Source organism: Henckelia pumila, chromosome 4 (genome assembly GCF_033568475.1).
Source record: "Henckelia pumila isolate YLH828 chromosome 4, ASM3356847v2, whole genome shotgun sequence".
In the NCBI taxonomy this organism is placed as follows: Eukaryota; Viridiplantae; Streptophyta; class Magnoliopsida; order Lamiales; family Gesneriaceae; genus Henckelia; species Henckelia pumila.
The window spans coordinates 13,615,954-13,631,653 of NC_133123.1; the positions used below are offsets into that span (position 1 = coordinate 13,615,954).

At 31.3% G+C, this 15,700-nt stretch overlaps 1 protein-coding gene across 2 annotated transcripts; it reads right to left on the reverse strand.

The window, feature by feature from the left end:
- Positions 1 to 6,436: 6,436 nt before the first annotated feature.
- Positions 6,437 to 7,448, reverse strand: LOC140866126 (transcription factor TRY-like). Of its 2 annotated transcripts, none has more exons than XM_073271025.1 (3): positions 7,303 to 7,448; positions 7,046 to 7,139; positions 6,437 to 6,832 (listed from the first exon to the last, which is right to left on the reverse strand). In XM_073271025.1, exons 1-3 carry the CDS (start codon positions 7,340 to 7,342, stop codon positions 6,715 to 6,717), a joined length of 252 nt encoding a protein of 83 aa, XP_073127126.1. In that variant the 5' UTR covers positions 7,343 to 7,448; the 3' UTR covers positions 6,437 to 6,714. The 2 variants fall into 2 exon arrangements, with proteins under 2 accessions (XP_073127126.1, XP_073127125.1); XM_073271024.1 differs by having other exon boundaries at positions 7,282 to 7,433.
- Between the last annotated feature and the right edge of the window lie 8,252 nt (positions 7,449 to 15,700).

Here is a 15,700-nt window from a genome sequence, read left to right on the forward strand (position 1 = left end):
TAGAGAATCGATGATCGAGTGAATAACTTCAAGGAAGTAGTCGATCGATACCAAGACTTTTTTTTAATTGATTTCTTCGTTCAAACCCTAATCTTGTATGCTAGTTAATAAAACTTAGTTTAATTTGCTTTTAATTATTGGTAGTTAATTTCAAATACAAAAACCCCTTTTATTTATTTTCAGTATTTTTAAGAACACAATAAATTTCACTTTTCTCGTAGGAACGATCTCTACTCACGCTACTACATTTTATTTAATTGTTTGGGTTGAGTTGGGTAATTTGGGCACGATACGACTAAGCGTTACCAGAGAGTTCAACCCGAACATTAGAAAAAGGTCCAATCTACCTCAGTCAAACTGATCAACTGATCAAATATCAGTTCAGAAGAAAAGTCTCGAAGTGAGGGGGAATGTCAGTTACGATGGCTCAACTGATAACAACCTCAACTGAATCTCTAGAACCGACTAAGTCATCCCTTCTCAAAAATCTTATTTATTTTACTTATTTTCTGCATTTCATTTGATTGAAAAGATAAACTAAAACATCTTGATAAGTTATTTATCACATTCTTTAAATATTTTAATTTATTGACTCGTTTTATATGCTTATTAGTTTTTAGGAAGAACAGTCAACCCAAGTACAGAAAATAAAAAAAAATGTAGTAAAAATCCTAAAGCAAAATACATAAATTTTCATTTATAATTCACCCCTCGCCATTTCAACCTTCCATACTGCAATTGATTCATAAAAGCTCATGGCTGAATACAACTCCTCAGTTGCGATCGCGTGATACGCAGAGGACGTCCCCTTCGCTGAAGACATTGTCATACTTGGCATCACCAAGTCTTCGCTTGTACTTTTCCAGTATTCTGTCCTCATAATGAGGAAGGGGAAAATGAAGTTCTTGTAGAGCTTTGATCTTTGCCTCTAAAGCATTGATCTTATCTTCTACACCATCTTCATAAAACTTCATCCATGCTTCAGTGTCCATCCTCGTTCTCCGAGAAAAAGTAGAAAAATGCAAATATGATAGTTTTTTTTATAGTCAGTTTAATTGAATACAAAGAGGCGTGCCTTAATAAGTTTAGGGAATATGAAGAGTTTACACGCATCTCAATAAATATTCTCATTAATATTCAGTAGATTTTCTTCATGATCAGATAGCCTGTGTTTAAGTCATCAGATATCATATAATGAGGAGGAACGTCAGTTTTCTTATTAAAAAAATGGGGAATTGTTAAAAAGTCAAAAAATCACCCCTCTTCAGCAATATGTATTGCTCTCTGAACCACATCTATCCATAGATTAATAAAGATGCCTAAATCACCATCTGAAAATGTTCGATATCGCTGATAAGTAGTAATCTTTCGCAAAGCCCTCAACTCTTTTTTAAGACATAGAAGGTGTATACCATCAGGACTGAACACATCCTCAGCTCTAGATGTACCAAGCTGCCTCATATATTTGTCTAGTTTATAATGTCTTTCCTTAGGATAAGTAGTTAATCAACATCGACACACGAGAAAGAAAGAGCTCAGTTGATTAATCTCAACTGAACTCAACTTGTCAAAGATAGTAGGGTAAACTGCTACAGTGACTTCCCCTAAACCGATCCTATCACAAATACATATGAATTGCTATCGCGGATTCTTTTAATCATGTAATTGTAAAGTTTTTATAATGTTATTATTCATTTAATCACACGATTGTGATGAGAATGACTAAAATTGATCTATGAAATATATTTATAGGAATATAATTGATTAAATCAATGTTTTAAAATCGTACCGACCGGTTCGACCGCGAACCAGAACGATTCCGGTCCGAACCATGCTCAAAAACCGTTTGACCGGTCAAACTCGGTCAAAAATCGGTCGGACCGGCTTTGAACCGATGAGCCAGTCCGACTTGTTCGCCTTTTTTTTACAATTTGATTTTTCATAAATTACTTCAAAAAAATTTATCTCGTCTATTAAAATTTAAATTTTTTTATTTTTGGTTATATATATAATTATTTGGTTTTTTAATTTTGTTAAATTATTAATTTAGTAGTATTTGAGCTTATTTTGATTTTTTTTTGTTTAAACTATATTAATACTCTCGTTCACGTATTGCGTGCTTGTAAAATCGTGTTTTTTTAAGAAAAACAAAAAAAATTAAAAATACAAAATATATAATATTTTCCTAAATAAATAGTCGCTACAAATACATTGATTTTTACATGTGAGTGATATTTTCATAAATAAAAAGACACCTAAGATCATAAAGTTAATGTCATCGTGGTAATAAGAAAACATCTAATGTCTGAAAAAAGCTAAGGTCATATAAAATGACTAATTTGCATAATAATTATGGGTTTGTTGTGAATTATAATTTGATTAAAAACTTGTTATTGTGTTTATAACATATTTACTCTAGTGTAAAGTTGCTAACTCAAGATGGAAGCCAAAACTGAAACTTAGCCAAAATGAATTTCTGGCGAGTTTTAGTGTTTTGATGATATCTCACAGTTCAGTGATGAAAATGATTAGCCTCCAAGATGACTGCATAGAAAACTTAATTTGGAACATATCATATTCCACGTCAGTTGGGTTAAAACGGATGTTATCTTGACCAAAGTGACATCTCAAGACCAAACTAAACTGGACCATTCGAGCATAAAACAGAAGCAGTTTATCTCAAGCAGTTCTGGTATTTTGGTCATATATTTTTCTTGGTTATCAAATGGAATGATTCAGTATGTGTTACAAAGTTAAGAAAATTGTAGTAGCCCGGTTCCATTTTACAAGATTAAGTGATTTTAAACATGTTAGAAGATGACATATAATTTTAAAAATGTCAAAACATGTTTAAGGAGTCCTTATTTGGTAAAAATAAGTGGAAAATCAGATCCGGAACGTCCAAAAATGGTAGGGTAGGTCCCGGGGGTCCAAAAATGAGTTCAGAAGGACCAAAACAGTTCGGATCACCCGGAACAGTTTGGGCCCTCCGAACCCGAGTTCGGACCGTCCGAACTCAGCAGAGACAGATGTCTTAAAGGCTCGGACAGGTTGGCAGTTCGGATCGTCCGAACTTCGCCTATAAATAGGCCATCCGAGAGCCTCATTTTCACACCAAATTTCATACTCTCTCTCGGCCTTTAGTGCTTTCGATGGGTTTTGGGGTGTTTCCAGCCTTCCTAGGCTTGGTCCGGAGGTTGGCCAGGTGCTCCGGGGTTGCGGCGGAGCGGTGCCCAAGTTCTGGGGCAGTCGTCATTAGCGGGCTGACGACGGACGCAGGTATAGCTCTGGCTCCTTATAGTAAATATGGAGTATGCTATAGCGTAGTTAAGACTTTTAAAATAAGGTTATAATGCATGCGTATTTTGCATTGTAGTGCGGATTATAGGCTTGGACTTTAGAGCTGATATAGCTTGCCTAGTAGAACTAAGGTACGTAAGTACAGACTGAGATAGCCAGCTGAATATATATGTTTATGTGTTGCATAATTATGTGTTGCATTATTATCTGTCATGATATGCATGATTTACTGTTCATGATTTTTATGCGGCATTTGCATACCATGTTGAGCCTGTTATCCTTTTGAGATAGCCAGTTGTTCTAGGGTCGCTCAGCCATAGGGTTATTGTTATTATTATACGACCGGGTACCGTGTGACACCCATTGGACCGATGGGGCAGCGTGTGCGGTTTTACCCAGGACGGTGATAGTCCAAGATCGGGTTCAGTATGTGTGGCACCCACTGGATCTTCGGAGCAGTGTGCACATATTGGAGGCGCCTATGTACTAAGCATGATTTTCCAGATATGATCCCAGTTACCCAGAGCATTCATAGTTCATGTTGCATGCATCATATAGAGCTGTATATTCAATACTTTACGTATTGGGCGTTAGCGCGCACGTCCCTGCTTTTATCTCGGACACCTCATTCGACGGGGCAGGTTTGCAGATGGATCAGGAGCGAGAGATGTAGTTGGTCGGTGACCAGGGCTTGGTAGCAAGAGTTTTCAGAAGAGTTTTAGATTAAGATTTTAACTGATATTTATTCGATTTGGTTGTATCATTATTTGAGGATTTATTTATGATTTTCCGCTGTTATTTATGATCATTTTATTAATTAAGTTAAATGCATGCTTAAGCTTCTGATTAGTAGGTGATCACGGTGCGAGTCAATACAACAATGATCTACAAATCATATGTACAAGTCAAAGTCTGAATCGGAGCATAAGAAGATGCTAAACTGCATTAAAGTTTTTGGTTCGAAACTGAAATTCTGCAGAGCAGAATTTCTGGCACATTCTGATATTTCAAGATTAACTCTTGATGCTTTGGAAAGCCAAGACAAAGAGCTACAACTTTCATGTTTATCACTTTGCTCAGATATCAACGGATCATGTCAAACTGCATCCAGTTTGGCAATTCAATTTTGTTTGTCAAACTGCTACCTAAACTAAAGTTGTCCAAGAGCAGTCTACCGACCCAAGCTGATCGAAGCTTCCCAAACTGCTACAGTACCCAAACTGCTACAGTATACGTTTTGCACCAAATTCAGTTTAGCGAGAACAGTTTACTAAAATTCAGTTTAACACTCCAGAAACAGTACAAAAGTTTTCAACGACTATATTTTTGTATCTAACGTATATCACTCTTGGAGGCTATAAATACAAGATATTGAAGATCAAATGCAAGATTTTGAAGGGGATTCAAAGTATAGGCAACCTACTTGAAGAAATTAGCTGAAATGAGAGCAAGCACAATGTGTAAGAATACATTTGAGATAAATACACTGTAAAAGAATTAATCCTCACACACAATCACTCACACATATACAAGAAAGATGAGATTCAAAGATTAGTTGAGTGAGTCTTAACACAAAGCCGTTAAAGATTGTGTTTGTAGTTTTGACATAAGAGAAGTTAAACATTATGTGAATTGTGAGATTGCGGTCTACAATTGAGTGTGCTAAGAGTTCTTGTTTAGGCAGTGGGTAAGTCCTAAAGTGGAGTGAGTTTGTACAAATGAGTTGTATAAATAAAAATCTTTTAGTGGATCTTTTCGATGAGAAAGAAGAGATGACGTAGGAGATTTAGCTCCGAACATCCATAACTAAATTTGTGTCTATTTCTTTATTGCATTTACTTCTTATTGCTACAGTTTTAAGATGCATTGTTGAAGTATTTTATTTGTTCTTCATATACCAAAATATTGTATGCAAAGTGTTTGATAAAATGCTTCAACCAAACTGATTTTATCATTTCAACTTGCATCTCTTTCAAATGATTTACAAAATGTTTAATCGGTTTCTACGAAAAATTATTTTAAGTGTATTTCGTTTGGTTTGAAAATCAAACTCGATTTAATTCATCGGTGTTCAATATTTTAAGAACCGACCTATTGTAGCTCCAATTTTTTTTAACTTGTGTATTTTCCCCAAACCGATCCTATATATATATACATACACACATATTTAAAATCTTTAAAATATATCAATTACTATATTATATTATTATTTTATATAATATAATAGTATCTTAGTCCGACCGTTCGCTTGAACCAGTCGGACCATTTAAGCGGCATCGATTTCTGATCCAATTATAAAAACACTGGATTAAATGAAAGTATTCTTGTATTCATTTCAAAATGGGCTAGATGGGTACATAAAGGCTTCAACCTCTCTTTTTGGTGCATGGGTTTGGAAATTACCAATTCAACACATCTTTTTTATATGGTTCAGGCTTCAACTCCTCTTATCGACGGTTGGAAAATTTCTAATTGAACCGATCTATTTTACATGGTTAAGTGGTGGACCTGGTTAAGAAAGACACAGAGACAAAAAAAAAGACGCGTCTCAATAAATACATGACTAAAATTTGGTATTAATTTTTTAATAAATCCCAGATCGGTTTATTCTTTAATTATATAGTGAACAGTTTTAGATTTCCAAATTCATTAATTTTATTTCCATACGAAAATTATAAATACATATTAATAAGATAAAATCGTAACAAAAAAAAAGACCATTAATATAATTAGCAAGTTTTTTTTTAACGTACAATTAAATTTCCACTCTAAAAAAAATTTAGTCGATCGAAACTAGACGCATGTACGAAGGTAGATGACACGAGTTTGTCGTGATCAAAAAATACGAGGACCAGTAGATCAATTTAAATCCACTTGTTAAAATCAAGTTGAAGTACTTACATTTATGATCTGTATTATTTGGATTGTCTTCAAACAAGTACTGCACGTGATTTGTTTAAATACTATGATTAGTAGCCTTCAATCTGCGTATACCTCAAATATATATATATATATATCCACTCATTAAAAATAAACATCTCAAACATATATCCACGCAAGTCTATATGTACAAGAAGTTAATCGTGACAATTCTGGCACATATCTTGAAAACATTTAATTTAGACAGAACAATTAGTTTACAAATATTGATATATATATGAATAATGGTAATTAAGTTCAATGAACTTGGGCAAAGGAATTTGAGATGCTACATATTTATCATAATAATCAATAGCCTAGAGTTCGATTCTTGAACTAAAAAGAATCGAAGGTAGATGAAGAAAGAAAGAAAGAGACGATGAAATAAAGAAAGGCCCAAAAAGTTGCAACCACACCACCCCTTTCTATAACAGGGGAAGTGGATAAATGTGGTGTTAAAATAAAAATATTATAGACATATATATAAAAATTAATCTAAGAAATCTTTTTAATCTTTCGTTTGTCTTTGAAACTTTCGTTGTTTCTCATCAGCCAAAACCTCTCGATCTCCTCCGGTTTCCGGCCCGGAACTCTTCCGGCGATCAAACCCCACCTGAGAAATTTTTCTAGTTAAAATCCTCCACTCGATCGCATGACTCGAGATTTCGAAGCAAAGGGTAAAAATAAAAATTAAAAAAAAAAAAAAAAGGGTAGCTAGAAAACAATGAAAAATCACCTCAAATGATGGAAACATGCAGTTGTTGCGGCACGAGTTCAAAAATAAATAAACAAAGATCATGAAGTTTCGAGTACTGTTGTTAATTACCTGTCTCCCACGAGCCGATGCATTCTTGAAATGATGTCTTCTTCTTGCTCAGTCATGTCTATGAATTCCCACTCGATACTGCTCACCTCTGTGTCTGTGTGTGTGATATATTTATGTATATAAATAAATAATATGCAACAGATCAGCATCAACTATCATGTATATATGAATGGAGAATTACATTACAAAAGAAGAAAAGAAAAAAAATGTTGGAATAAATATATTTTAAAAGTAACCTTCAGAAGACTTGAGCTTACAGCTTTGAATCTTGGGTTGCTTTTGTTTATACTTATCCATGACTTTTGGAGTGGAGCAAACAATGGATAAGCGGCAAATGTTGTAGAAAAATAGGAATTCTTGGAGGTGGGATATCTTTAAGGTAAATATTCTGCATATGGCAAGAATTACCATCTATATAATGAAATGGATATAGAGGATAAAATAATTAAAGTAAATTTTTTTTTAAAAAAAAAAATATTGGGATTGGACTAGGGGAGGCAAATGTTGGTCCTACCGAACAAATTGCATGCTTTGACTTGTAGTTGCCCACCATCCCAATTTCGGAGATCATACATCATGAATTCCAAAAAAATATCAATCAATGCCGCTATTTGATGTCCACTCATATGGATATGATATTTATTACAATTACAATCTTGTTGAGTATGGTCGAGGAACTTTATAGAATACTTCCTCTCGTGCGTATATTATGTGGATGTACACTTGATTTATACATGTAAAGTAATATTTATAATAAAAATTAATGTTTTTTTATGTGATGATCCAAATAAGAGATTTTTCTCATAAAATTGACTTGTGAGTTTTATCTGTCATATTATACATGTCTATAGGCATGCAATTTATCCAGCTAATTAACTGTGAATTTCAATGTGTTGTAATTTATCTGTCATGCATATGATGCATGTTTATACTGTCATGTCATACATACGACATTGAGTCTCATGTTATTATTTGAGAATTAATATTATGTCTCTTTATTTTTGAAAAAAAAAATAGATAGATAAATACTTACGGATTCACTCATGATAAAATACTAATTTTGATGCTAAAAATATTACTATTTATTGTAAATATTATATAGTTGATCCGTCTCATAGATATAGATCTGTGAGACCATCTCACAACAAACCTATTTTTGATTGTTAGTTGATTTCATTATTTTAATTCGTATATATTGTTAAAAAATCAATCACAAAAATGTCAAATAAAGGATATTAAACAGGGTCCGGTATTTACACAAATTAAGTTTTGTAAAAAAAAAAAAACATTTTCACTTCATCTACAAATAAATTAAATAAAAAAATAGTATTTTAATATTTCAATCTTCTACAAAATTAATTTTTTTTGTTGAAAAATTATTTTCACTTCGTTTACAAGTAAATAATGAAGTTTATCTAGCATACATGTCATTTGAAAATTTTGACAATGAAGTTTATCTAGCATACATGTCATTTGAAAATTTTGACATTGTCACAATAATTGATTTCAAAAAATATCCTTACCAAATTTATGAAGCATGTGTAAACGAATGACAAAACTGATAATATACAATAATCGTTTTTTTATAACATATAATAATAATAATAATAATAATAATAATAATAATAATAATAATAATTACATGTATATAAAATAGATATACACACACCCACACGTTATATTCATTTGATTTGATGGCAATATTTATCTCCAATTTTCAATAAATTATATGATCTATTTCGTAATAATTTATATTAATATTATTATTATAATTAATTCAATCCATGAGTGTAGGAAAAATATTTCATTGAGAAATGAATTATTTTACTATATCGAAACAAATCCAAAATTCTATGTTTATCCACATTTTTATTTAATGAAAAGAAGCTGACGTAGAACGAAAAATTATATCAAAACCTTGCTTGGTGAAGCCAAATGTCAGCCCAAGGGCCGAATACAAATGATTCAAACTGTGTCGATAGCTAATTGGTGGTGCAACAGATAAGGGAGAAGAAACAAGAACCAGTGACTGAAGAAACGTAGTGATCTGGAATTCTTGGATTAATAATTTTAAAGTTTATCATATGATTTTTCTTGCAGAAAAGGACGTTGATGGAGTGCTTCACATTTTATTATTATTATTATTATTATTATTATTATTATGTATGGGGAGAGAGACCTTATATATTAATCCCATCCCAATTTCATCCCCACCACAAAATGGGTTTTTGATGTGTGGTTTGGATTGGATAAAAAAGAGTGGATCGGAGAAAATGAAGAATAATGTACTACTACCTGCTTGCGGCGCCACGTGAACAAGCTACACAATTAGCTGTAGACTCATATTATCTAAATCCCTGTGATTATTTGAGTGTTTGAGATAAATATGCGTGAATTCTTTTTTTTGGGAACATTTATGTGTAATAATAGGTTTTCATTTCTAGCTAGGGGGCATACTCAACGAATTGTTTGGTGGGGAAAAAAGGTTTCTTTTCCGGCCACGGGTAGGGGAACTTATTAGATCCGGTTTTTTTTAATTAGTTATATCTGCTTTGATAATCAATGGATTTCATATATATTGATAAATTTTTATTTTTAAATGCATTACTAAGATAGTGTCTGTACAGGTTGATGAAATTTTTCATGTTTTCAGATTGAGTTGCTTGAAAACGGATTCACAATCTTTGTGAATTGTGATTGGATCAGTTTTTTTTCCTTCCCTTTTTGAGAAATAAAGATTGGGTTTTGATTCCGATTGTAGTTTCGATTTTGGATTGAGTTATACCTAATTCCATTAACCCGCATTCGTAAAATCTTTGCACACGTGCATTACATAAAAACTCGGGTGATCAGACTGTCTCGTTAGTCAGTTTCGCGAGATAGATATCTTACTATGTCTGATTTATGAAAAATATTATTTTTATACTAAAAATATTATTTTTATTTTTAGATATGGATCAGATCGACTTTTATCACGGTCCACGGACAACGGCCATCTCAGAGACTATGAGAAAAGTCCTACTCCTTGCATCATGGACACAAATGTCATGTTGGTTGAGTCGCGTGTTTATATTGTTAAAATTGAAATAATTATCCAAATACAAAATTACTACAATTTTTAATTAAAAAAGTATTTTAAAATTCAACTTAAAAAATAATTGTTAAAGTAAAATGCTTTTGTAACCAAACTCACCCATAAAATTCCTTTTTTTTCAAATTAATGATTTTTCAATATTTTTTATTGTGATGTGTGAGTGAAATCTAAATCTAAACCAACATAAATGGATAAAATTAAACAAATATTTTTATAAATTTAAAATTATTTTTGAAAGTTGATAAGATATGTTAGATATAGATAAATTACAAATTTGCAAAAAATAGGTTGTCATTGTTTTTTTTTAATTAAACAATAGTTTGGTATTTTTGTAATTTGATAGGGATATTTTCGATACTTACATAACATTTTATACCTAATTTGGTCTCTCATTCTTTACAACACAAGTATAGGATATAGATGTGAAATTAACTGTTTTTATTATTAAAAAGAAAACAAGTTGAAGAATAAATTTATATGTAATCATGGTGCAGAAGATTCTTGTATTATATATATCTTCGGAATCTTGTATTATATATATATATATATATATATATATATATATATATCTTCCTTGGTATATAAAGGATATCTTCTTTAGACATCATCTTTTTTTTACACAAATTACCTTTATGTGATATAAATATTTTACTTTTTTTTTTATTTCGATATTTCAAATTGTAATTTTTCGATAATTTTTTTTTATTTCGATATTTCAAATTGTAATTTTTCGATAATTTTTACAACTATGATATTAATTTTATTTAAATATAAATCAAATTAATTACAAAAATGTTGTACATGCACACAACGCGTGCATAAATTTATATATATACATATAAAAGACGAGTGTGGGTGAATAAAAAAAAAATTCATCCGATTTGAAAAAGACTTGTTTGTCGTCCCTAATATCTGTTCCCAAAAAAATATTAGATCTCAACAGTTTTCAAATCCAAACAACAAAATCTGTTTGAAGATATTAAAGCGGGTGAGAGACGATGCCATTTTTCTCAACGTGAAGGTTACATTCCACTTCAATTTGTAATTTTTATAGTTATAAATCATTTATATATATAATTCTAATATTTAACCACCACATAAAAACTAAAAAATAGAAATAAAAAAAACTTTGATTGCGCTTTAACCTATACAAAATGTTGCTCAAATTTGTTTCCATTTTGGGACAAACAAACATCCAAGTGTGATGAGAAGGAACAACGCTTGGCACTCACCCTTCAAACTCGGAGAGATTTCAAATGATAGATATATCGAGAGAAATATTATCAGTATATTTACACGAAATGTTTGAACAAATATATCGCTTTGATAATATATATATATATATATATACAATTTTGCTATTTTGCCCACTCACACTGCCCACCTAATGTGCCTACCATGAGGTGGCACTCAACTATTGGATGTGATGAATTGTGCGTCCAATAGTTGAGTGCCACCTCATGGTGGGCACATTAGGTGGGCACAGTGGGTGGGCAGGATAGCAAAACTCTATATATATATATATATATATATAGTTCTTTTATGATGCCCAAATACTATATGCCCACCATGTACAATAGATAGACATGAAGTGAGCATATAGTGTTGGGCACCATAAAACAACTCATATATATATATATACATATATACATATATATATACTTGATCCCCGCACTATACGTATTTGCGTCCCAAAATAATTTCAATTATCTTGAAATGTTTATAATAAAATCATCTTAAAAATACGAATTCAACGATATATATATATATGATATCATATTTCGACCACCAAAATTGAAATTAATATCCTCCGATACATTACCTTCGACTTTATGCACAACAATCATTGAACGTGGTAAAAAGTGTCAGATAGTTGGGTGAGGCTCGACGGGGAGTTAGCTAGAGAACAATAATTTGACGTGGCAAAGTGTTGGAATTTTGGATAAGGAAGAGGGTTGGTGTAGCCCACTTTAATAGAGATTCCCAATAGTTTAAAAACATTTTAACTAAAATAATCTCATATCGTTATCACCCATGAGTTAGTGCTATGCTGTAAACCATATTTGAAAGAAAAATGAGAAATTTATGTAAAAAAAATGTGTGGTTTAATGGAGGATACAAAGATGGAAATGACCTATTGTAGAAACGATTGGGAGAATATAATGAAAATGTAGATGGTCCACAGGGATGGAAAACATCAATAAACCTAAGGAGATTATGACCAGTGAGAAGATGCCAGGAGAGATAATTTGTGGATGTCAACTTCAAAGACGCATGAGCAGCAACATTGAAGGAGATCTCGAGGTGCTAGCCGAACTCGTTGCAGCAGCCATGGAGATCGCCGAAAAAAAAAATCTAAAGGAAGATGGACGACGGCGGCGGGCTAGGGTTAGTGGCGTAGGCCGTGAGCTCTTGATAAATTTCATATATTACAAAATAAAGATACAAAGTATGTTTATATACAATATCACGAGATAGAGATAAAAGAAACAAAATAAATACAAAAAAATACAAAAATATATACACAATATCAAGAAAGATATATAGATATATTTTCAATACCTATATCTATTATCTATATGACAACGAAAAATAAGGCAAGTAAAACTAGCTATCTTAAATTATAATATACTATGGTAAATTGGTAATGTTTTGAAGATATTTTAGGAATCATTTTTCAGTTTTTTTTATTAATAAAATTTCAAAATTTTATGGAAAAAATAAGTTGAAAAGTGTTTCGAAAACCTCTCTCAAATAATACCTATTTAGATAAAATAAAATTAAACTAGTTGTTTGATAATGACGTATGATAAATTGAGGACTGAGGACAACGCCGTATAGGCCATGACTGAAGTGGACTCTGTTGGAAAATAATGAATTTGTGAATGAGAAAAGGTTGGAAATTAAATAACGTACAAATCAAGTGCTTGATTTTGTGATTAGAAAAGATTCTTCGCTTTTCATGTCACATGATCATCGTGTTATTTTTAATTTGTTGAAAATAAATTTATCTAAAACACTTTAATAGATTTATTTTATCCAAACATTTTAAATTATCTTATAAGCTGTTTTTAATAAATTTTCTAGGATTATTGTGTTTATTATTATTATTATAAAATATCTTAATTGTCCTTGCTAATTTCACATATATGACACTCATCCTCCATTAATATCATGAGTTGGAAAAGATTTTTCATCAAACCCACATGTAATGTCATATCTGGCCATGAGATGACATTGAGTTAACAAAAAAATGAAAGAAGCATGAGATGAGTAAAAATTTATGAATCATCTCACTTTCATCAAATATACCAAACGGTATCTAATAGTTTAATAAACTCCACCAGACAAAGTGGCGTCCGGTCGGTATTGAGACGCATACCTACTTTCATCGGTAAGCACTGTGGTCAGATAAAATGTCAAGAATAACAAGTTCAATCTTTTTTTGTTACTTCGATTTAGTTTCTTATGTCGTGAACATACTATCATATTATCTAGAAATATTTCATTCAATTGAGTTTCAGAGTTGGTAGAGTATGTGAGAGCTTGAGAAATTATTAGAAGTTCGATTATCCTACTAACATTTTTCCGCACGAGCATATTACACATGAATTGTCCAGTGTGGTTTACTCGTCTAACATAACTTGCAAATTACTGTGTAAGTTTGAAAATTTATTCGGTATACACTCGTAAATCAATCACGTATGCCTAAGCACCGAAGCATAGAACGACTTACAAATCCCGAGTCCCTGACTCCCTAAAATTTTGAAATTTCGAAATTCAACTTCATTCGGTACCCTTTCACACACCTATAGATAAATGCCCAATTCCCTAATTTGTACCCTGTTCGTTTACCCATACAATTTGGGATCCATGCCATTGCTAAGGAGTGTCTTTATTTTTTATTTATTTGTTTTATTTTAAGAATGCACTAAATAAAGAATTGGTGACAACATACTTTTTTTTTCCCCTATAAAATGACCTAAAATAAAAGTTGTGTTCATATCATGTACATGCACATGTACAATAGAGCAACCACTATGTCCCACACACATGCATAAAAGAACAAAACATGTATTCCAAATATCTGATGAATTACCAAATAATATAATCAAATATTTTGTGCCAAGATTTCAAAGATTTAGATCATTTTTTTAAGAAAAAAAAAAATCAAGATTTGGTGTATAATTGTTCACGATCAAAGCACGGAAAGGAATAGCATGAAAAGAAAGAGAACACGATGAATTTCACGTGGTTCAATGCTGGGGTATAGCCCAATATTCTTAGGTCCCGTTTGGTACAAAGATGAGATAAGTCTTAGATTAGAATATTGATTGATAAGTGATGGATAATGGAAGATAAGTATGTATTTGATAGTTATTTTTATGTTTGATATGATTTTTAAAAGTGGTATATGCTAGTCAAAATAATTTAGATGGACCAAAACGCCCTTCTATCTCTCTCAATTATTGATGAGCTGTGCTTTTCATTATTTATACTGAAGGGATATTTTTGTAAAATGCTTTTATAATCCATGAGGACAAACTTAATCAAAGTTAGAATTGGTTGATGGGTTATCAATGAAATATACTAACTTTTAATCAAACCTTATTTTTATTCATGATCAATAATTACAATAAATATTTGATTGTAAGACAATCAAGAGTTTATCCAACGTACCAAACGGGGCCTTAATAGTGGTGGACAAACTTCGTCTCAAAACCCCTGTAAACATAGGATAGGAAAGCAATGTGCAGTATATTTCAGAACCAAAATACACAATTCAAGTCAAATGTATTTTTAATTCATCAAGAAATTTTAAAAAGAACGTGATATAATCTCAATTCAAATGTCAAAACTATTCAAAAAAATAAAATTAAAACGATCAACGATAAAGATTAAAGAATGATGATAAAACTATGTTTAGAATCTACATAAGGAACTTTAACTTAAAAATCCAAAAGAAAAATAAACAAATCCATAAAATCCCTACCTTAAAAATCTAAACATCATGATAAAACTATTTTTAGAATCACAAATTTTAATATATTAAATTTACAATTCATTCGATACCTAATAATCAGAAGAAAAAACTTTTAATAAAGCCTCACATAATTATAAAATCTCAAATTTCTCGTGTTAGTTAAACATATTTTATGCTTCAAATTCACTTTTCAGCCTAATCATTTCAAATCTATATATTTCAAATGTTTTGATTCTCGTAATCCAAATCCATCAATCCAAACCTAACCTTAATAATTTTGCATTTTTAGAAGTTTGGTTTAGCCCACTAATATATTAAATTAAAGACAGCATTTGCAAACTTAAAAAATAGTGATTATTGTTTTTTTTTCAAATATTGTGAACAGTAAAAAGTCAAAATCACTTTTATTCAAAGTTACCAAAATATAGTAAATGGTATAGGGGAAAAACTGTAGAGCTGTAACCTGCTTTGGTCCCAGAAGGAGTGTGATTCTGTGCTTACACCGGAAACATTTTTGTAAGAGAGGCTCAAGAAAATATCTCGCTTGAGAACAAACATATGAAGTTCATTAGTACTT

Coding starts and splice junctions, on each gene's coding strand:
- LOC140866126 (XM_073271024.1), bottom strand. CDS start 7,342: ATGGATAAGTATAAACAAAAGCAACCCAAGATTCAAAGCTGTAAGCTC. Junction 7,140..7,281: donor TAAGCTCAAGTCTTCTGAAG/GTTACTTTTAAA, acceptor TCACACACACAG/ACACAGAGGTGAGCAGTATC. Junction 6,833..7,045: donor CATCGGCTCGTGGGAGACAG/GTAATTAACAAC, acceptor AAAATTTCTCAG/GTGGGGTTTGATCGCCGGAA.